This window comes from Aegilops tauschii, chromosome 2 (assembly GCF_002575655.3).
Source record: "Aegilops tauschii subsp. strangulata cultivar AL8/78 chromosome 2, Aet v6.0, whole genome shotgun sequence".
Classification (NCBI taxonomy): domain Eukaryota; kingdom Viridiplantae; phylum Streptophyta; class Magnoliopsida; order Poales; family Poaceae; genus Aegilops; species Aegilops tauschii.
In genome coordinates this window covers 618,593,763-618,616,746 of record NC_053036.3, presented here as the reverse complement: position 1 = coordinate 618,616,746, position 22,984 = coordinate 618,593,763, and the positions used below count along the sequence as shown (strand labels likewise).

General features: G+C 48.1%; 3 protein-coding genes across 4 annotated transcripts; all 3 read right to left on the bottom strand.

Moving 5' to 3' along the window:
* Positions 1-3,353: 3,353 nt before the first annotated feature.
* On the bottom strand, positions 3,354-6,474 carry LOC109748118 (uncharacterized). The gene has a single exon (XM_040400040.3). It carries the CDS (start codon positions 6,105-6,107, stop codon positions 3,789-3,791), a length of 2,319 nt encoding a protein of 772 aa, XP_040255974.1. The 5' UTR covers positions 6,108-6,474; the 3' UTR covers positions 3,354-3,788.
* An 8,459-nt stretch (positions 6,475-14,933) lies between these two features.
* Positions 14,934-18,702, bottom strand: LOC120974746 (protein FAR1-RELATED SEQUENCE 5-like). 2 transcript variants are annotated; one of them, XM_040401151.2, is made up of 3 exons: positions 17,528-17,593; positions 15,229-17,442; positions 14,934-15,140 (listed from the first exon to the last, which is right to left on the bottom strand). In XM_040401151.2, the coding sequence occupies exons 2-3, from the start codon at positions 16,722-16,724 to the stop codon at positions 15,128-15,130; spliced, it is 1,509 nt and encodes a 502-aa protein (XP_040257085.2). In that variant the 5' UTR covers positions 16,725-17,442; positions 17,528-17,593; the 3' UTR covers positions 14,934-15,127. The 2 variants fall into 2 exon arrangements, with proteins under 2 accessions (XP_040257085.2, XP_073365769.1); XM_073509668.1 differs by having other exon boundaries at positions 15,229-18,702.
* A 2,177-nt stretch (positions 18,703-20,879) lies between these two features.
* Positions 20,880-22,034, bottom strand: LOC109748110 (uncharacterized). Its single transcript, XM_040401150.3, has one exon. The coding sequence runs from the start codon at positions 21,488-21,490 to the stop codon at positions 21,218-21,220; it is 273 nt and encodes a 90-aa protein (XP_040257084.1). The 5' UTR covers positions 21,491-22,034; the 3' UTR covers positions 20,880-21,217.
* Between the last annotated feature and the right edge of the window lie 950 nt (positions 22,035-22,984).

The following is a 22,984-nucleotide window of genomic DNA, read 5'->3' as shown; positions in this document are numbered from 1 at the left end:
GTCCGAGGGCGTTGCGACCTTGTTGAAGGTGTTGTCATGGTGTGGTGTCTCCCCTACCAATCCTTCTTCAAAGGAAACCTCGTATCCTATTCTGGATCGAATGATGGCGGCACCCTTGTGTCGTGCCCCTCTTGAGGACTTCGTTTTTTGAGGAGGGGCCAGTTGGAGGGACTAGTGGCGGGTCTGATGTGGCGAGGGTGATTTTAGGGCGGTCATGGCGGCGACAGGTGAAGATGTTGGTGTGTGTTGGCATCGAGGCTGCTGTGGTGACAATGAGCGATGTCGGGGACATGGCAATGGTTGAGGTAGTCGGCTCTTCTTCGGCGTGTTCATGGGATTGCCTCGGCTTGTTTGTTGCACTGAAGTCGAAGTTGCTGTGGCGGGGCCCGGTGGCGTACGATGACGAGCAGCAGGTGGTCCGTTTGGTGATCTTCCATGACGCCGGCCGTGCCTAGTTCTCCTTCGTAGTTCTTTGCCAGAGTCGGAGCTGCGCTTTCTGGGCGCGGGTGGCCGAGTTCTGGCGCGGATCTTCATATAGCTCCACTCGGTCTCTACGGAGTGAGTTGGGTCTACGATCGCCTACGGCGAAGCCGGAGTCGTTTGCTCATAGTTTAGTGATGGCGATGATGCCTTCTAGGGCAGGAGTGATGACGATGACGCCTGCGTGCTGTCTCGATTAGACCCTCTTTGAAGAGGTGTGTGTGGGGGGGGGGGGGGGGTACACCGTGTGTGCCGCTCACTGGTTTGTGATGGTTTTCGCCCGATTTTCCACTAATTAACTGGACAATTCTCTTCTGCTTAATTAATGGACGAGGCAAATCTTTTTCCTCCGTTTAAAAATAAATAAATAAATAAATAAATAAGGTGAGCTGCACTCTAACATGCTATTTCTCGATCCCCAGGGCGGAGTCGGTTCCATCCCCCTAGACCAGATCAGGGGATGCAACACACTTTCTTCATGAGTGAGTTGCAACTCAGGGTGGGAATGGGCCGGGTCGCTGACCCAACCCAAAAATTTGAGGCCAACGGGTCATGTTGTTCGGTCTCAAACAGGGATTGGGTCAACAATGCCGGCACCCGGTGACCCACTGGATCAGCCGGGTTGGCCCACCTTATAGTCTTATATCTCACGACAGCTATAATCTTCGTCGCATCGGCATTGTCGTAGAACCCGATCTTGCGACGTAGTCTATCATATTTTTTTTGGTGAATGCTTGCGTATATGAACAACAAAATTGTCTTGATATGTTTCTGCAAAATCTGCACGTATAAAACCACAAGCAGACAGCTTGATTTTTTTCTATTAACCACATATTTGAAATCTTGTTAATTCTCATACTAGCCGGAATCCATTAAACCGTGCCTAATTTTAACATCTCGTCTGCCACAAGGCAATGTAAAGCAAGAATTTGGGCCGACCCAAAATATCCATCGAGCCAACGAGGCCATTGACTATTCTTTATATGATGGGTTGACCCATGACCTCTCAAATTGGTCCTGGGGCCACAGGGGCCGGGTTCAAGGCCATGTCCGACCCGACCCATTCCCATCCTGAGTTGCAACCCAGCAAATTTCTGCCACATGTAGCACGCGCCAGGTTGATCACTTGCACACAAAAAAAAATCAAAAATTGACAAAAAGTTCATCCATCTGAAAAATGTTGACGGATTTGAGAAAAAAAATCAGAAAATTCAAAAATATTCATTCATTTGAAAAAGTTCACGGATTCAACAAATAAGTTCACGAAATTGAAAAAAGTTCACAAATTTAAGGAAATGTCGATGAATTTAAGAAAATGAAAATAAAAGATAAAAATAAGAAGAAATAAAGAAAAATAAAAAGAATAAACCAACAAATGGCGATACAAAACCAAAGAAGAAGAAAACTGGACTGAGAAGATCCACAACGAAGAATAAAATGAGTAACTAGGGACAATAAATGAGTTGTCCTTACAATGGGCGGAAGTAAACCAATAGGTTGGTAGTTTGAATCCTACCTCACACACCTATTATTTGAAGGCTAGAAAAAGAAAAAATATGCCAAGCCCAGGACGGAGCATTTGGGTGAGGGGGCAGGCGGATCGGCTATGCACGACTACATACAGCTTGTACATGCCACATATGGAGGTGGTCAAATCCATGCAAAAAAAGAACTTTATACACTTTGTGAGGGGGTGGCTTCTCCCTCATTTTATATTACTGAAAATCTAACAATCCTATACTTCAGAAGAAACGAACACGGGGTTTGGCTCTCGGGTGCATCTGCATATGAGGTGAACAATAAATTCATTTAAAATAGTACAAAAATTCAAAAAAAACTCTAAAAAAATTGTGATGCTAGATGCTCATGTGCGTGAAGTCCGTGCCAAATTTCGTGGAGTTTGAACATTTCAGTAGCTCTCAAAAAAAACAAATTTTAGGGTTGTAAGAAAGTTTATTGTTTACGTATTGCTTTGTCCAATATTGTCTTTTTTGCCATGAGCTTCTTGGACGTCTGAAAAAGCTGAAATTTCTCACGGACATCATACATTGGAACATCTTCCACCTATATTTTCTTCGAATTTGTTGAAACCTATTTTTTGAATTTTTTTTAATTTACTGCTCACCGGGCGCAGATGAGCCCGGGCACCCAATTGAATATCTGATAAGTAAACCATTTCTTTGATTTGCATGATTGAGTGATGGATGCGGACAATCACAAGCCTGCTTTGTTTATAGAAGAAAGAGTATAATCTCTGATCTCTACCTGTCGTAGGAATCTATCGTGCGCCTCCTCTTCTGTGTCATTCGCCGCCTAGTAATGCACTATTTAAGTATAATGTTGTTTGATTCTTTTTTTCAAGGAAGAAACTTATGACCTATTCATAATCAATCATGATAGTACAAGGAACAACAGAGGTAACAAAATTTCAAGGCCAATGGATGAAGCTTGGTCTTCTAAATTTGTAACATTTTCCCGTAGTGTACAGATTAAATGATTTCACATGGGTGACAATCTATGGAAAGAAATGATAAATTTTGTAAAATTAAATTTAGTTATGCTCATTGAATCTTGGCCAGAATTAGTTGACTCGGCCGGTCAACAAATCCTCTCCTGATTGTACACTACGGGAAAAATGTTACTCCATTTTCATCAATTTTAGAAAGATAACCTCCGGCCCTGATTACTTCACCTTTCTCCAGTAACACCCTGACCACATGTTTTTTGGCAACTGAGAGTTGAGAGCACAGCTAGACTTCTGCATTGTTGAGAAGATATTGTCTACCCCTTCCAGGTTGAGATACAGGTTGACCAGAAGGTCACAAGACTAACAAAATAATCAACTCCTGCGATTTCCACAACAGAAAGCCAAAAAAAGAATGCAGTATTTATTTGGTTTCAGAGACAAGCATGCATTGTGTTTCAACCAAAGGAGCTACTTTTAAGCGTACTGGTATTGACTGGCTGACTGATCATGACCATACAGAATACGTGTAATGTGTGCATCAATTCATCGACTATAGAGCGTGAAGGATCAGTTTGTTGTACTGCCGTTGGGATTCTCATCCCAGAAACATGTACCACGGTGCATTCGATGGCCCAATAGTCACCACCCTCCTCATCAGCGGTCTCTTCTTGATCTCAGTCTCTGGCGGCACTGGCAGAGTAGGAGGAGCTGAAACGAAAGAAACTTGGATGTTGATAAATATGTAATGTGTGACAGATATGACCCTCAGGCCTCAGGCTTCTTGTTTCAATTTACCACCTTGTTTTTCAGTAGGAAGTTCCAAGTAATAATGCATCAATTGTCAGTCCAACATCTCAGGAGGCTGGTACTTTACCGGAAGCAACTCTACGTGCTCCCTTAGTTTCCCTTCCCCTGAGAAGAGAGATACTATTAACGAAATTGTTGAAGCTTCAACTGACAGCTGTTTAGCATCAAGTTTAGCGAGATAAGTTGCAGCCTTTACAACTGCACCATTCTCCAGCAACGCTCTGACCACGTGATTTAGCAGTCTGGAGTCAGGAGCACAGCCAGCCTTCTCCATTGCTAAAAACATATCATCAGCCTCCGCCAGCAACCCTTCTTTTATGAAATTCGTCGTCATTACACTGTAAGTCACAACAGAAGGCACCAACCCGATGGCTGATATAGTAGCAAACAAATCCTTGGCTTCTCCAATTCTCCTAGTTTTAAACATTGCAGAAATCATGGTATTGAATGTTATGACATTAATCTTCACGTTCGTTGCACATAATTTTTTGAACAACTCTATTGCTTCACCAGTGCAATTGTTTCTACAAAGTCCATGAAGAACTATGTTGTATGTGCGAACGTCCACTGGTAAGCCACTTTCAACCATCGTATTGAATTTTTCCTTTGCAGAAACTGTTCTCCCGGAGCGAAACAGCCCATCAAGTATAATGCTGTACATAATAGTCGTGGGCTTAACCCCGCTGAGTGACATTTCCCTGAAAAGACTCAATCCATCGGCGATCCTGCCAATTTTACAGTAGCCATTAAGAAGTATAGCATACGTAATAGCATCAGGTTGGAGGCCAGCAGACTTCATAGCATCAAGTACTCTCAGTGCTTCCTCCACCTTGCCAACAAGGCAATACCCATCCATCAGTGAATTGTACATAATCACATCAGGCCGCTGACCAATACCTAGAATGAAGTCAAACATATCCTGTGCCTCCTTCACCTTTCCTTCTTTGCACAGGTCGTTTATTACAGGATAGAAGAACACACTGTTAGAACAGAGACCTCTATTAATTGCTTCACAAATCAATTCCTTGGCTTTCACAAAATCACCATGAGAGCAAGAACCCAGAACCAGGCATTGGTAAACAGCTTTGTTAGGTGAAACTCCTTGATTGACCATCTGATTAAATTTGTCCAGAGCAGCATCCATCCTACCCATTTTACAAAATGAATCCATTATGATTTGATAGCCAAATACATCCGGGTCTACTCCTTGTTGCCTCATTACTTCGAACATGTGCATAGCCTCATCCATCAGTCCACGTTTAGCATATGCATTGATCAGTATGTTGAAAATATGGTGGTTAGGTACAACACCGTTCTGTAGCATCGAATTGAAGAGACCGGTCATATCATCAAAGCATCCTTCTTTCACATACCCGTTAAGCATAATAGAGTAGGAGACAATATCAGGTTTCTGGCCCTTTGCAGCCATGGAGTCAAAAATAACTCTAGCTTCCTTTGTCCTTCTATGCTTGCAAAGTGAATCCATAAATGAGTTCAAAGTGACAGCATTTGGTAGAACACCAACACTTACCATTTCCTTGAATACTCTAACTGCCGCCTTCCACTGACCCGAAGCGGAATATCCATGGATCAGGCTAGTATATGTCATGACGTTTGGTCCAATGCCTTGGCCAACCATTCGCCGAAGGACCACTTCTGCCTTTACCATGGCTCCGGATTTGCTTAGTGCGTCGATAATTGAGGTGTAGGTCACCACATCAGGTTGAACTCCCAGTTGGGGCATCTCATGGAAGAGATTGCACGCTTTGTCTACTTCACCTTCTTTTAAACAGCCGTTGATTACTATGCTGTACGAGAAGACATCAGGCACACAGTCCAGTTCAGGTGTCCGGTGGAGCAGCAAGTCCACCGCCTCATTTGTACGCTTGGCCTGGCAGAGCCCCTTGAGGAGATTGTTCAAGGAGATGACATTCAAGCGCAGCCCCAACCTAAGGAGGCGGCCGAAGAAGGCAACCACCAGGTCCGGGCGGCCTGCACGGCAGCAGCAGTCCATGAGGATGGAATAGGTACAGCACGTGGGCGACACCACCCGTGCACCAGCGCCTCGGGACATGCCGTTGAAGAGGGTGACGGCAAGGGCCGGGCCATTGCCACAGGCAGCTGAGGGTGGTGCACGGGCGAGGGCGGCAAGAAAATTGTTGAGCGTGCGTACTGGGACTGTCGCGGCTTGGCTCAGCAATTCGTCGAACAGGTGGTGCGCATCCTGCCGACTTAGCGTTCCGGCGCGGACGCGCTCCGTGGCGGCAGCCAAGGCGGCGAGGGGAGCTCGGCGCTCTCGTGAAGGAGCCTTGAAGGAGGAGGTGAAGATGGAGGACAGGCGGGCGGTTGGCATTGCTGGCCGTCTCCAGCGGAGGTCGGCGCGCCAGTGCACGGATCTCGCCCTCTGGAGAGGCTGACCGACCGTCCGTGCGTCCCCTGACGAGGCGCACCGAGCTCGGCGCGCGCGCGCGCGCGCACCAACCAGCCTCTCGGGGGAACCGGTCGCCGCCGCCGCCGCCGCCGCCGCGGGTTGCAATCAATGCCGACCGCGCTCAGCAGCGGCGACTTAGAGGCCCCGGCGCCCGAGTGGAGAGCGCGGGAGGAGCAGCGCACCTCCGTGGAGGAGGCAGGACCGGTAGGCCTGGCCGGCGGCGAGCGGCCCCGGATGTGAGTGACAAGTCCGGACAGGAGGGAGGACCGGGGAGATGAATCCTTCCGATGCAGCTGGTGGAGGCGCGGGGATGCAGCTGTTTTTTTTCTTCAGAGAAACCTTCCCGGTGATGTAGACTTGTAGGGCAAAAAAGAAATAGATAAATGAAAAACCAAGAATAAAATTATCAGAGCCAGGTTTCGATCCTGGGACCTGTGGGTTATGGGCCCACCACGCTTCCGCTGCGCCACTCTGATTTTCTTGTTCTGTTGTTGCAATGCCGTACTATAACAATGTTTCTTCATTGACAGCAAAATCAACGTTCCTTCATTATATAGCTATAAGAACATGGACACGCTGACTTAGTTATGTGCCAAGAAAATCTTTTCCCGTGGAGCAATGGAAGCTTACGAACATAATCTTGTAATTTACCAAACAGATAAAACCTCACTTTGTTGCAGGCCAAGCCAAACTGAATTGGCTCACGATGCCGATAAACCAAATTGGATGTTTGATAAATCAACCTGCTGTTGTTCTGTATCTATGTATACATTATTGATAGACTTTGTGTTGTGTAACACAATCTTATAGTTAATCACTGCTGACTTGTGATTTCCATGTTCAGCTTCATTTGACAGAAGGAGGAAGGAGGCCTTCAGACAGATATTAATGGAGATCGGGTTCTGGGTCATGTTCAGGTGTGTTGAAGTGTCAAAATTAGAGCTGCAATTTTCATCTGCACCACATTTTTGGGGTCCAGAGAATACTCTTCTGGCAACTGCCACTCGTAATTTATGCCTGTAAGTTCCAGTAAAATTACGGGGATTTGTTTCTCGACTGTTCGTGTCACAAGGTGTACTGTGGCTGTTAGGACTTTCCAATCATTAGACAAATTAGCTCAAATGATTTATAGGACTTCAGTTAATTTCTAATAGAGGAGAAATCGAGCTTTCTGCTCAAACATTAACTGAATATTGCTTGTTCTCTCTGTACAATTGTTACTTAATTTGCTTTGCAATCATTTTATCCTAGCTAGTAGTAGTAAGTTCCCTTTTCAGGAGATTATATCCTGTCATAAACGATTTGCCAAAATTTCTGCAATGCCTGCACCAGTACAAAGTTTTTATGATTCCCTTATCAATTCACCTTTAAAATAAACAGAGTTCATGTTTACCATGGAACTTGAGGTCTACTAATGAAATTTGAACATGAGAGAATTAGCATACACATACCAAACTGAAGGCAGTATCATATATTTTATCTTAATACTTCTTTGTATACGTTAATCCTCGTGGACCTCGTCTGCTGAGATGGGCAATTTCATCGCTCCAGTTCTTCTATGAATCTGAGAGTGTCAGAGATGACCTTTTTGCTAGGTAGCCTCCATGGTGCTTTTTTACTTCATAATCGTTATCAAAACTGCCTCTTCATTCTTTGGAGGTCACTAGGCTGTCGGTGCAAATGGTGCTGAGCAAACTGTTGGTAGCTGGTTCATGGAAGTTCTGTAACCCTGTTAGGTAGTTGCCACATCCGATGTGACGGTGCAGGAACAAACTTTTAATGTTTCTGTCTGCCATTACAACTATTTCTATCTGTTTCTCAAGAAGATGTGGGGACATTTGATCCATCTGGCTTGAGGTGGCAACCCCTGTTCTGCTCCAGAGAGGCGATGGTCATAGTACAGAAGAGGAAGTCATGGAGTGTAATCTTTCTGACAAGCCAGGTGATTTCAGTATATATTCTGGCGATTTTAGACACATCAAGTCGATGACACGAGCGGTGGTTTTACTTCCACTACCACGACTTGTCTGTATATCACTCTGGGTGACTTCATGCTCTCCAGGCCTACTTGGTCTTGATGCGATGAGGATTCTGCCCATCGAAGCAGCGAAGGGAGCAACGGGCAGAGCTTAATTCTGATCTGACCAACTCGAAGCAATAGTATTCGAAAAGAATCTGAGACGAACAGACAGTTTGGAATTGGAGGGCAATGTAAACCTCTTTTCTACTCCCTCCGTCTCATAATATAAGAGCGTTTTTGACACTACTCTAGCAGGGGAATTTCATCATCATCATCATCGAGTGATACATTTACAATCAGGAGGGAACTAAACCAGCCAAGTGAGTGACACGGCGTGGTTGTTGCTAGAGGTTTCTAACAGAGGCTAGAACTAGAAGAAACACCTATTGCTAAGCCGAGGTACTAGTTGGGACCCCAGCAGCTGAGGTACATGACGGTCCTCAGCCCCTCCTCGGCCTTCTCCGCTCGCCGCCTCTCCGCCGCCGCCGCTGCGGAGGCCGGAAGCTGCTTGGCGCCCTGCGAGACGCTGCCACTGACGTTGGCCTTGGCCTTGGCTGCCCGGTGGAGGGCGCCCACGCTCATCGCCACCATCCACGATGCCTTCGCTGGACCTGCCATGATCCTCCCTTCTTCTCGCCTGGGAAAACTGGAAACTGTACTGATCTGCTTGGAGCCCTGAACTGTGTGATATCCGTGTATTTAGCTAGCAGTGAGTCTGGATTTTTGTAGCAGCGGAGGAGTTGGGCTGAAAACTGAGTAACTGACTCGATGCTTGTGTTGATGGGAGGAAGCGTGGGAGTGGGACGGGGTTATATACGGGGGAGCCGGAGGAAAACGGGTGGCTGGCGGCGCTGGTTTTACAGGAAACCGGGTGCTTTCTGTTCACCTTGCTTGCCTTCTCCGCACCCTCGCTTTGGTACACTTCCGCTTCGGTAGACCCCCTCCAACACAAGGACGGCTAAAATTGTCCCATACCCCTTCATAACGGAGGGCACGATGGGCAAAAATCGGAAAGAGGCCGCCCGCCCGCTGTCCCAATCGCAATGTCTACGTATTCGTATACGCGCCTTGTTTTTTCCGGCCGGGTCGCCCCGCCAGCGCGCCCACCCCCACGTCCCCCACTTCCTACGCTGATTGCACGCCCACCCCGCTATGTACGCGCAGATAGGCATGCATGCATGCATGCATGGCGCGGTTACGGGGCCCCGATGCTGCCTGTCGCGCTGCACCCCGCTGCCGCCTGCCGCCCGCTTCCGCCTCGCCCGCCGCGTCGGCCGCCCCCGCTTCCGCCTCGGCCTGCGGCGCTGCTCAGCCGCCGCGTCGCGTCGCGTCGGCCGCCCCCGCTGAGGCGCTGCCGCCTGCCCCCCGCTGCCCGCTGCCGCCTCGCCTGCCCCGACGCCTCCTGCCCCCCGCTGCCCGCTGCCGCGCTGCACGCCTGCCGCGCTGCCGGTTGCCGCCTCGCCTGCCCCGCGTGCCCCGATGCCTCGCGGTCAACGCGACTGCATGGGATCTCGTCTTCCGCGCGCCGCCCCGTCCCATCCCGCGCTTGCCGCACGCCCGCGCCTGCCGCGGCCCGGCGCCTCCCTGCCGCAGTTTAATGCCCCGCTCCGCCCCGCCACGGCGCCTCACCTGCCGCGCATTAATTCCCGGCGCTATAAAACCCGCCCTGCGCGGCGAGTTTGGTCACACGGCCCGTCCATCCCTCCTCTCCCTCTTCACACGCGCGTTCTCTTCACTGATCTGCGCGGGATGGCGTCCAGCGACTCGGACTCCGACGGCGCGGCACCGGGTGGCCACTGGCCGTCGAGCCTCATGTTGGGGCAGACGGAGGACCTCGCTCGGTTCTGCCTCTACGTGCCGCCGGCGGCGAAGGTGCCGCGGCCGTGGAGGATCTCCGCGGACGGATTCCCCACGCAGGGCGTACCGGCGACCAAGGCAGAGCTTCGCGCGCACCCCGGGGGACGCTACAACCGGAAGGGCCGCCGCCGTTTTTGGACGGGCAAGCGGTTCGACGACGTCATCGGCGCCTTCAAGCGCGCCGCCCGAGGGCTCCCTGTCGGTGATCTCTCTGGTGGAGCCGGGCCCTCCCAGCCGCGCGGGTGCATACCCGCTCCCACCCCCGCCCCAGCAGCCCCGACCGACGTTGTGATCCCGCCGGAGCAGGCGGCGCTCCAGCAGGATGGCGACCCAGAGGACACGCCCGGGCTCATCGCGATCCTGGCGCAGTCAGCGGAGGAGGCCGCCGCGGCGACGGCGCTGGAGGCCCAGGAGGAGGCGGCGCAGCAGGCGGCGATGGCGCTGCCGGAGTGGCAGCAGGCGCCGGCGGCGGAGGAGGAAGAGGATTCGGACGACGTCCCGGTGGACTGGGACGACGTCGCGAACCGGTCCAGCAGCGACGATGACGGCGGCAACGGCCCGGCCGTGATTAACCTCGTTGATAGCGACGCCGAGTAGTTTTTTTAGTGTGTTGTTTAGGTAATTTGGTTATGTCGTTCTAAGCCTAAGTACTAGACTTTATGTACGAACTAGACTTTATGTACGAACTTATCATCATCGAGTTCGCTCGAGTATGTAAAATCTCTTATCTATGTTGAATGAAATTTGAGTGAAATTTGTTTTGTCCATTTCATTTGAGAGTATTGATTTGATGATGCATTTGTACACGAATATATGGTAAAACATAAGAAATTAGTAACGATGCTCAATGTAAAGTTACGTGATTGAATGCATGTAATGAAACGAAATTTTGCGAGTGTGTGCGCATCCCGAATTTAGTCCTGCACGCATGATATGAACGAAATCACACAAGAAACACACGTCGCGGCACGTCCGGACAGCGGTTTAGGGTACTTTCGCCTAAAAAACCCTAGAAAATGCATCGGACGTAAAAAAATACCAAAAATTGCCGTGCGTTCTGTGGATGGTCAAAGCAACGTGTGGAAAAAGTTACGTGACGTTTGACGGAGTAGAAAAAAAACCGTAGTTGGGAACCCCCTCTCCGGCAGACCGAAAAGTAGCTGGTTGCACTGGGGCTACGTGATCGCATGCATGCAAGTGGACCAAAGTGTGCGTACACGTGGGCACGGCCAACGTAGGCCCCCACGCAAGGTTGTAACGAAAACGGATACAAAACGAACGTTGCGTCACGTCCGGCCAGTGTTTTATTGATTTTTGACCGGGAAAACCATAGAAAATGCATCGAGCGTCGGAAAAATATGCAAATTGGCGTGGGCGCTGAGGATGGTGATGCCAACGTGTGGAAAAAGTTACGTGACGTTTGACGAAGTAGAAAAAAAAACATAGTTGGGAACCCCCTCTCCGGCAGACCGAAAAGTAGCTGGTTGCACTGGGGCTACGTGATTGCATGCATGCAAGTGGACCAAAGTGTGCGTACACGTGGGCATGGCCAACGTAGGCCCCCACGCAAGGTTGTAACGAAAACGGATACAAAACGAACGTTGCGTCACGTCCGACCAGTGTTTTATTGATTTTTGACCGGGAAAACCATAGAAAATGCATCGAGCGTCGGAAAAATATGCAAATTGGCGTGGGCGCTGTGGATGGTGATGCCAACGTGTGGAAAAAGTTACGTGACGTTTGACGGAGTAGAAAAAAACCGTAGTTGGGAACCCCCTCTCCGGCAGACCGAAAAGTAGCTGGTTGCACTGGGGCTACGTGATCGCATGCATGCAAGTGGACCAAAGTGTGCGTACACGTGGGCACGGCCAACGTAGGCCCCCACGCAAGGTTGTAACGAAAACGGATACAAAACGAACGTTGCGTCACGTCCGGCCAGTGTTTTATTGATTTTTGACCGGGAAAACCATAGAAAATGCATCGAGCGTCGGAAAAATATGCAAATTGGCGTGGGCGCTGTGGATGGTGATGCCAACGTGTGGAAAAAGTTACGTGACGTTTGACGGAGTAGGAAAAAAACCGTAGTTGGGAACCCCCTCTCCGGCAGACCGAAAAGTAGCTGGTTGCACTGGGGCTACGTGATCGCATGCATTCAAGTGGACCAAAGTGTGCGTACACGTGGGCACGGCCAACGTAGGCCCCCACACAAGGTTGTAACGAAAACGGATACAAAACGAACGTTGCGTCACGTCCTGCCAGTGTTTTATTGATTTTTGACCGGGAAAACCATAGAAAATGGCACTCCGGAGAATGATGGGAAACGCAAGAGGAAACAGTCAAAATATTGTCTTTCACCTTACCAGCAGAACGGTGGACGTAAACGTGCAAAGAAAAGTAAGTGCTAGGTAATTTATTCTTGCAACATACTTCTGTACTTGCATTCACACTTTATTAACTCATTGTTTCTTACTATTTTAGGTCTGTTTGGTGTAAGAGCTGCTATGATTAATACTGATTACATTAATGAGGATCACATAGAGGCCGCGAAGGTTTATATCCGGACACTGGCAGACTCAGAGAAGCTTTGCAGCAAAACTGTCGTGCACATGACGGGAATTGGTGGGGAAACATCTACACCTGAAATGCTTGAAGCCATCATTTGAAAAAGTGGTTGCATGGCGGTGTAAGTATTGTCAATAATTTATTAAGTTGTACATGTCATATACATAAATTATCTAATAGGCGTATTGATGTTATGTTATTTTGTAGGTCATCAATAGTTATTGCAACCATATGCAGACCCATAATCCTCGTGCTGACCGTCACATATTATCATCTTGGGTGTCCCACTGGCTTATTCTTCGTGCTGATGGAAAGGTTAACAACTCTAAGAGGCATTTTATGGATCACTTCACAAACCAAACTAAAATGGTGTCTAGAGTTAGTGAAGAGTATTTCATCAAAGATAAGGTACTTCAGTTTAGTATGCTCATTCGTAGTACATCTGTGTGTACACCAACATGAATAAACTTTGTTGTAGGCATACTTTCCTTTTCATGTGGAAGAAAATCATTGGATAACAGTTCTTATGCACAACAAGAAAAAAGAGTTTCAAGTTTTAAACTCTACTGGTAAATGCAGCAAAAGAGTTCTTGCAACGATTGCTAAGCTGGTAAGCTTGCAACGTTACATAAAACAATATATAGTTATTCGAAACGTACTTCATATGAATTTGTCATTTTTATTTCAGAGGGCAGAAATAGCAAATGATACAAAGGAGGTGAATGCTCTTATTGAAACGGAACATCCTGACGTATCATCCTGGCCAATAAGGGAGTACGATATGCCGTCACAAACAGACGGGTATGTTCCAAATGTTTAATTAGTATGTACTTGTCTGATCCATCAATAATTGACTTGTGGTTTCTTGCAGAGTCTCTTGTGGTCTTTTCGTGGTGAAATGCGTTCAAAACTGGGACGGAGATGATTGGACATTTGAGTTCGATCAAGATGAGGTTAATGCTTCAAGGGGACGCATTCTAGCTGAAATACTTTTTTCAGAATGCAACACAAAGGAAGTAGTGAAAGAGAAGATCCTCAAGATCATGGAGAAGAAATGAGTCGGAGGATGGGGTGTTGGCTATTATCTCCACTAAATAAACGTGCCGTTGTCGGTACTTGATACAATTTACATATTAAGACATCTCATTATTTGCAGTGGTCGGTATTTGCTCCAATATCACTCATATCTGCGGCATGGTTTAGCATGTTTCGCAACTAAATAAATGTGATGTGGTCTGCTACAATATCACTCTTATTTGCAGCATTGTGGGTGATGATTTTTGAACATGTTATATTCGCACTTTGTATTATGCACTGTTTGCCATTTTCAATGTGGGCTAATATTATCCACTGTTTCCCATTTTAACTTTGTATGTACTGCCATTTGTTTGTCATACTTCCTGTATTCCAATGATCCTTTGTATGTCAGCTTTGTAATCCCACATAAAAAGTGGTGGTCAGTGCGGGCAGTCCCACAAACGTCCAGCGGACTGGCCATTTGCATCCTGACCGGCCGGCAGCTCCTTTCTGTGCAAGTAGTTAAGTTACAAAAAATGTCCAAAAGAACAGTTATAAAAAAATGCCCAACCACCGCTGCTGGGCCCATAGTAGCTTACAAAACGTACCCAAATCAAGCCCAAAGGCGACTCGGGCGGCTGATCGAGCCCACTAGCGGGCCCAGCAACGGGTTCCAACGGGGCACAGGAGAGTAGTAATAGAGGAGTTCGAAACAGGGGGCGGAGGCAGCTATTTAAGCCGCTCCTCGCGCCCCCCCCCCCCCCCCCCCGCTTCCGAGGTGGTACTAAAGATGGCGCCCCCATTGCGCCCAACGCTGCACGCGGTCGCCGCAAGGCTCAGGAGGCCTAATTTGCGTTGTCTCGGGCCGGCCCAGTTTGGCCCAATGAAGGCACGCCGCCACTGGCCCCCTCCCCCGGCCCACGCCCCCTCCCGTCGCCTACGCGGGGCACCATCGCCGTTTTTAGTCCCACCTCGGAAGCGGGAGGTCGCGAGGAGCGGCTTAAATAGCTGCCTCCGCCCCCTGTTTCGAACTCCTCTGCTACTACTCTCCTGTGCCCCGTTGGACCCCGTTGCTGGGTCCGCTAGTTGGCTCGATCAGACGCCCGAGTTGCCTTTGGGCTTGATTTGGGTACGTTCTGTAAGCTACTATGGGCCTAGCAGCGGTGGTTGGGCTATTTTTTTGTAACTTCACTTTTTGAAAAAAAATTGACAGAAGGAGCGGCCGGAAACAGCAACAAACAACAAACAAAATCATCATCATGCCCAGGTAGTACAACATATATGCCCAGATAGCAAACAGCAAACAAAATCATCATCATGCCCAGGTAGTATAACATATGCAATGTCATCTCCAAATTTATTACATAAATCTTTTGACAAAACATAAACAAATATCTTATCAAGTTTTCTTGCACACACGTACGAATAAAAAACAACATAGGTTCATGCGACCACTTTTATTCTTCCTACAAACCTAGCCGCATCTCTACGCCCAGTTCCTGAACAAAACATAAAGAAATGGGTGAGCAAATATAGTTGGTAAAATCAAAGTAGCAACATAACAAAAATAAGAAGATAACATCTTACTTCTCGTTCAAATGACATGTAGCCTTATTATGACCTGGGAGACTACACAGACTGCACAAAGGACCACTTTTCTTCTCTGTAAAATCTTTTGGCCTACCATTCTTTGTAACGTCGGGGCCCCCCTTTGACCGCCCCTTCTTAGGTGCACCCTTCGTCGAAACTTTCTGAGGATCACCAATACCAGGCTCAACTTGTTGTGCCTGACTTGCCTCCTTCTTAAGCATAGCATACCTTCTACTTCCTATAAGTTCCTCTGAAATATTTTTCTGCGCTATTATGTTGTCCAGACACTTCATCAACTCGTCGAACAAGAAGGGATCATTTGCTGCAACATGAGCAGCTTCTGCGGTTTTAATGGTTATTGCACTATACCGTTCTCTCTCCCATGGCCCTGACCAACCCCATCCAAACATATCACTCTTCCGCTGCACAGGCAACCCATCTCTCGCATGTTTGGACAACCGATGCAGGACACAACACTTTGGTATTTCAGTTAAGTTCAGATGATGGAGAACAAACAGAATGTGTTTGCATGGCAGCCCTTTCCGAACCATCCTAAGACAACTACATGTAATAGTTTCTTCTGAGTTACCTGGTTCATAAACAACATTGTACCTGAACTTGTGGTTATCCTTCCATGTCACCATGAATGTCTGAAGCCCAATTCCCACGAGCGTCTCAAATATCTCCAGCTGACCCATCTTATGCAAATCATCTTGCAGGATGTAGAAATTAGCAGGTGTGAATACTTTGGCGGCATGCTCCTCAAGGGCCTTATATTCAGTAACCGACGGTGGTTCCTTCTGGAATGCCTCGCAGTCATCGTACGCCTCGTTCTCACGCAGGCGAACTATACATTTCTCATAATGCACCACCAAATCAACAATTGTCATACCGTAGTCCAGGTGAAGGTGAAGGCAGGAGTTGAGGCTTTCACTCCTCTGGTTACTTCGCATACCAAGGAAAAACCCATCGGAAAGATATGAAGCTGCCCAAAGTCTCCTCTTCCTGTACATCCTGTCAAGCCACTCTTCAGTTCTATCCGTCTTCCACTTATCATAGAAAGCTTTCCATCTCTGCTCAAAGTTAGCTTGAGAGGTGGCATAGTACAGGAGCGATCTGAACTCATCCAGTGAGTTGTAATGCAGGTGCCTCTGCATATTTTTCTCGATATGCCAGGAGCAAAGACGATGGAAAACATCTGTAAGGACAGTCCGAATAGCCCGGATCATTGCAGCGTCACCGTCTGTGATTATTGACTTTGGCTTCACCTGACAGTTTGCCTTCATAAATGTCTGTAGCAGCCACACGTATGTCCCTTCCGTCTCGTCAGCAATGATGGCACAACCAAACACTGTGGTGCAACGGTGGTTGTTAACTCCGACAAAGGGGACGAACGGCATACCGTATCTGTTCATCTTATACGTGCTATCAAACACGACCACATCTCCGTAGTCCTGATAGTCCCTCCGCGACTGTGCATCGCACCAGAACATACTCTTCAGTCGCCCTTCCTTGTCACGCACATACTAAAAAAAACTCAGGGTCCTTCTCCTTCCTGCTCCTCATAATGCCAACTGCCGTCTCTGCATCACCCTTCGCAATGAGCTTCATTTTTTCTCTGCAACAAAGATTGTAAATGTCCCTCCTGATAAGCCCGCACTTATCGTACGAACCGTATCTGCTGATGAAGTTGTCCATTATAATATGCTTTCTTATCCCGGCCGCTTCCATCGCCAATATCTCGGCCCTCTGGCCATCTCCAATCCGTCTGTGTGACCACAAAAAACAAACCTCGTCGGGCCGAGCCATCGTGTGGTTGTGATCATCCACGAATGATGCGACGAACCAAACGCCACGTTCTCTGTCCAGCTTCACCACCATATGTGCACCGCAGTCGCAACGAGTCTCCGGTCGAAGCCTGCGCTTGCGGCCCTCCATGGTTATGAACTTGCTCTGCCTCCTCCCTGCCCTGGAGCAAAGAAACCGCCGGTACCGTATCATTCCCGAAGCACCTCGTTTCACCTTCTGTTTCCTGATGCTAAACCCGTGCTCTCTGGCGTGATTGTTGTAGAATATGTATGCATCCCCTTGCGACCGAAAGGTCATAGCCATGACCTTCCAATGTGTCTCAAGCATCTTCTGCTGCCTTTGAGCCTCCTCAATATCGATCTCTCCCTCATCGTGATCAACGCTAGGACCATCTGACTCCTCCTACAACATTCATTTCAAAATATATATGTCAACTACTATCATTTAAATCATAGTATTGACCGATGTACAACATCTATCAACTAACCTGGCTCAAGTTATCTGCAAATGATTCCTGCCAACTATGTTGCACATTGTCAACATCCACATCTTCCTGCAAATTTGTACACAAGGATATATAGTTAGCCATGCCATACTTTACAAATTCAAAAATAAAATCAAAATATACGCCACTTACGTTTTCACTATTTGCGCCATGTTCATTATTATGAAAATCATCCGGAGGTAAGATATCATATGACGAGACGGAATCATTGTCGCTGCTCTCATCATCTTCGTTCAAATTTTCGTTATCGGTCTTAGTCACCTTATCAGTATCATTCTCGTCCCTCCCGAATGCGGATTCTTCGTCCATGTCAACACGCCTAACTCACAGAACTGCAAAACATCGTGTGTTAGGTTTAGTACACTGCATCATGCCCAAAGCAACGATAGTTCTCTAAATCATGCGGTAGTCCGTAGAGGCGGCGCTGCGGCATGAGGTTTTGATGAACCCTAAACCCTAAATCAGTACATGCATGAACTATCCCTCACTTCTATCCATCATGCCCGCCCCATGCCCGCTAGGTTTAGATGACAAACCTTGGCCCGCGGTGTAGACGTCGCCGGCGTTCGACGACGGCCTTCAGGCGGTGACGTGCACGACGATCAACCGGCCGGATGCTTGGCAGGATCCGCGGCGGGGGGGGGGGGGGACCGTGGTGCGGATGCGGCGTCGGACGTCGACGGTGAGAGGCGGCCCCGGACGACGTTGGGACGGCGAGGGCGGCGACGGAGGACGACAGTGAGAGGGACGACGGACGACGACGGTGACAGGCGGCGACGGACGACTTTGGGACAAACGTTGAGAGGCGGCGATGGACGACGTTGGGATGGACGGTGAGAGGCGGCCACGGACGATGACGGTGCGAGGCGGCGACGGACGAAGTTGGGACGGCGAGGGCGGCGTCGGGCGGGGTTCGTACGGCGGCGATCCGCGGCGGCGGTGATAGACCAGTTGGAACTACCGTGATCGGGCGACCAGATGGGGCGGGCGAGAAGATTGGGCGGGCGAGTAGATTGAGGCGTTTTTTTTGGCCATGCGCGCGGTATACGTATGCCCGGCACAACTGTACAATACGAGGTGGGCATACGTTTCTTCCGTATGACCATTTTGCCCTTCTATGTTTTGTTGGGGGGGGGGGGTCTACCGAAGCAAGCCCCATTTAGTTATCTGAAGACAAACGACAAAGTTATGAAGCATGGCAACTTTTTGTTTGGATAGCAAGTTTCTGAATTTTGTTTTTTTCTTCAGATGGCAATTTTAATTGTGAAACCGTCAAGGCGGTGTTATTTATTGCCACACGTGTGACACTTATCATTTGAGCTTTATTTTCTTGATTGATGAGTCGGTCATACTGTCTTGTTTATTTATGGCACAAAATTGTTTTGTCCGTTGTAACCAGACCAAATCGAAAAAAAAGGTATAGATCGCTATGGCAAGATTTATGAGCATAACTGAATTAGCTCTTGCAAAATATTCGGTGCATTTCTGTCTAGCTTCGTTTTCTTCTTGGTACTTGTGAAATTTAAGTCAAGCAAATTATCTTTTGAGTTTCTTCACATTAAAGACCAAATTCCACTGCTTATACACAACGACCACGCGGGAGGTATTTACGCAAAACCACCACATTTGAGTATAGGGTAACAACTTCGAGCATTTACAGTGGCACCAAGCTAATTTGACCCCTCAAACGTCCTCGAACGCGCCGGTCAGTGCCCAGATGCGTCCGTTTTGACCCCTCATTTTCCTGCAAAATTACCACACCCTTGAACCTCCACTTTTGTTTCTACATGGGAACATCGAACACTCTGTGTGCGACACTGTCGGAGCAAGTGGAGAGCACGCACAACAGCAACATGACCTGAAAAACACACTGCAGCTCACGCGGCCAGCCAGCCAGCCAGCGCGGCCCACCGACACGCGGCGACGGCCAGCCAGCCATCGCACGCAGCGGCTCGCCATCCCGTCGGAAGCACACAGAGCAGCCGCTGGCTAGCTAGCAATAGCATGCAAGCATGTGTGTGGCCAGCTGCAGCTAGCTCGCCAGCACGCGTCTGCGGCGGCCGGCACGCACGCACGGCTGCGAGCACGACGGCCAGAGCACAGCGGCCATGACGCGCGCGAGCTCCGAGGCGGCGCAGGCGTGGCAGCCATGTCGTGCTCCGGCACGAGCGCGGTGCGGCGGGCACAGGAGTCGGCTGCACGCGGCGCTAGAGCTCGACGGCTGAACTGCAGCACCAGCGCGGCACAGCACGCCGGCCCCGCATGCACGCCTAGCGCGGCACAACGGCCCCGGCTAGCGTCGGGAGCTACGGGCAGCGCTGCGCGGGCGAGCTCCGGCCCTAGTGCGCCTAGCTCCGGCAGCTTTCCTCCCCGATGCGGGTTTGATGGCACTGTTGCGGCGACGGTTTTCTCGCCAAGTCGCTGTAGGTGGAACCGTGTGGGCATGCAGCGGGCTGCCCGAACGTGACAAAGTGGGGGGTCCGGTTGGATGCCGGCTGTAGATGCTACGAGAGAAGAGTGGAACAGTGCGAAAGTACTCATGTGGTCTCGAGCTCCAGGGATCTGGGATGAACAATAAAATTCAAAAAAATGGTAAAAACATGCACACAAAAAAAAACTGAATTCCTCTGCCAAGAAACATTGATGTTTTTTCTACGTGCATGCAAACTTTCATGATGAAATTATATTTGTGGAGGTGTGAAAAAAAAACAAAATGGATGTTCCAAAGTGCTTCCGAAAACATTTTTTTTGGAACATCAATTTCATTTTTCCCCAACCTCCACAAATGTAATTTCATCATGAAAATTTGTACTCCCTCCGTTCCAAATTTGAACTAAAACCATGACGAGTAATTTGAAACGGAGGAAGTATGCGTCTAGACAAAACATCAATGTTTCTTGCCAAAAAGTCAGATTACAACATCTATCTGTAGCAAATTATTACTTAACTTGCTTTGCAATCATTTTATCCTAGCTAGTAGTAAGTTCATGGAAGTTCTGTAACCCTGTTAGGTAGTGAGAGGTAGTTGCCACATCCGATGTGCCGGTGCAGGAACAAACTTTTAATGTTTCTATTTGCCATTACAACCATTTCAATCTGTTCCTCAAGAAGTTTTGGGAGGACATTTGATCCATCTGGCTTAGAGATGGCAACCCCTGTTCTGCTCCAGAGAGGCGATATTAATACCAGTCATGGCGATATTATCTTTCTAATAACAAACCAGGGAGATGTCAGTATATATATTCTAGTAGCGATTTTAGACACATCAAGTCGATGACACGAGCAGTGGTTTACTTCCAATACCCCAACTTGTCTGTTTAGAACTGGGCGACGATCAATTATTTTGGGCCAACGATCTTGTTCCGTCCATCCAAGTGTTCTCCGATCCTGCCCATCGAAGCATTGAATGGAGCAACGGGCAGAGCTTAATCGTGACCAACTAGAAGCAATAATATTCCAAAAGAATCTGAAACGAACAGACAGTTTGGAATTGGAGGGGAATGTAAAGCCATATTCTGAAGCAGGGCATTGTGAACTCAAGCAGGGGAATTTCATCATCATCGAGTGATACATTTACAATCAGGAGGGAACTAAACCAGCCAAGTGACACGGCGTGGTTGTTGCTAGAGGTTTCTTCTAACGGAGGCTAGAACTAGAAGAAGGTAGCTGGTACTAATTGGGACCCCAGCAGCTGAGGTACATCACGGTCCTCAGCCCCTCCTCGGCCTTCTCCGCCACCGCGGCCGCAGAGGCAGGCAGCTGCTTCTTGCCCTGCGAGACGCCGGCTCGGACGTTGGACTTGCCCTTGGCAGCTCGGTGAATGGACCTGAGCGCGTAGTTCCAGCGGCAGAGGCCGGCCTGGTCCTTGAGCGCCTCCACGGCGCCCACGCTCATCGCCGCCGTCCACGACGCCTTGCCCGGACCTGCTGCCATATCTCCTCTCATTCCTTTCTGCTGCGTTGATGGACACACTGATCGCTGCAGATTAGCTGGTGACCGTGAAGGGGAATTGAGCTGAAGCTTTGTGTTGTTGAGAGGAGAGTGGAAGAGGAGTGGGTAAATATAAACGGGACATAGTAGGCCGGGAGGGACGGGGCGAAAGCGGAACAGGTGGCTGCGGACGTTGGTTTTCCAGCAAACAGGGTATAAGAAAACGTTTGTGGATTTGAAAAAGTTTGCAAACTCAAAAAAAAAAATTCGTGGATTTGAAATAAAACGTGAACTTGAAAAAGTTCATGAGTTAAAAAAAAAACCACAGGTTTTAAAAAGTTCACATATTCAGAAAAAGTTCGTGATTTGAAAAACGTTCACGCATTCAAGAAATATTCATGTATTTGAAAAAGTTCATACATTTGAAAAAAAAAGTTCCCGGAAATATAAAAAAACAACAAAAATAGAAACCGAAAAAACGCTCGGAGCTTCTAGAAGCTTTAGAAAATTGGATGGGACAATTTGGAAAAACAAAGCAGCGCCCGCTTTACATGGGCTGGCCCATTCAAGTTGCGGAGAAGCAAAAAATGCGGAATGAGCCAAGCCCAAGGTGGAGACGGGGTGTGCGTCCGTTTGTCAAATGCACTATAATTCCACTAAAAAAATGCACTATAATTGGATGGGACTATTTTGGTTCAGGAAAGGAAACTAGTCCGTGCCGATGGAACCTAATTTGCTTCGCATCGCACCACCAATGGCTTTAGATATCAACGTTGCAACATATCTAGAGCTTTTTTTTTACCTGAGTTGGATGTAAATTATCTGAGTGGCTTTTTTTCTTGAGTTGGATGTAAAATATCTGGAGCTTTTCAAAAAGTTGTGTGCTTGCAGTTTGTATTCGTGTCAGATCATGCATCTGATCCATTGTATTGTGATAAATAAAAATTAATGAAGTTTTTGCAAGTCTTTAATCTGCTTTTTTTTTTTGAAGTTAAGTCTTTAATCTGCTAATCAACATGATGGTGCTTCATCCTCGTATCGTATATGTACATGATTGGTGTAAACAATTATTGAAACTAGAAGATACCCTGCATTGCCATGGGAATTGGTTGATGAAAAATTGGGTTCATAACATGAGAACCAAAATTAAACACAGATATGACTTATTATAGTTGATTACGTATAGTTGTAAAATATTTACTGAATATAAGTAGAATAATTGAATAGAAAATATTTCCCCATGCATGGTTAAATGTTGTGGTGGGTTTTCTCATGCATGATTGCACGTTGAGGTGGGCCTTCTCCGATTCATAATTGTGTGGTGAAGTGTCATGCTTGCATGTTGAGATAAATAAGTTACGATGGGTGAAAAAATGACTGGACAAAAGAGTGAATCAATCGGGTTAGGAGTAGCGTAGCACCAGTCGCGGGTGGAAGGTGTGGAAGGTCTATTAGTGATGACAATGTTGAGACAGGTCGAGCGCACGCCGCACATGAGGGTTCCGTGTT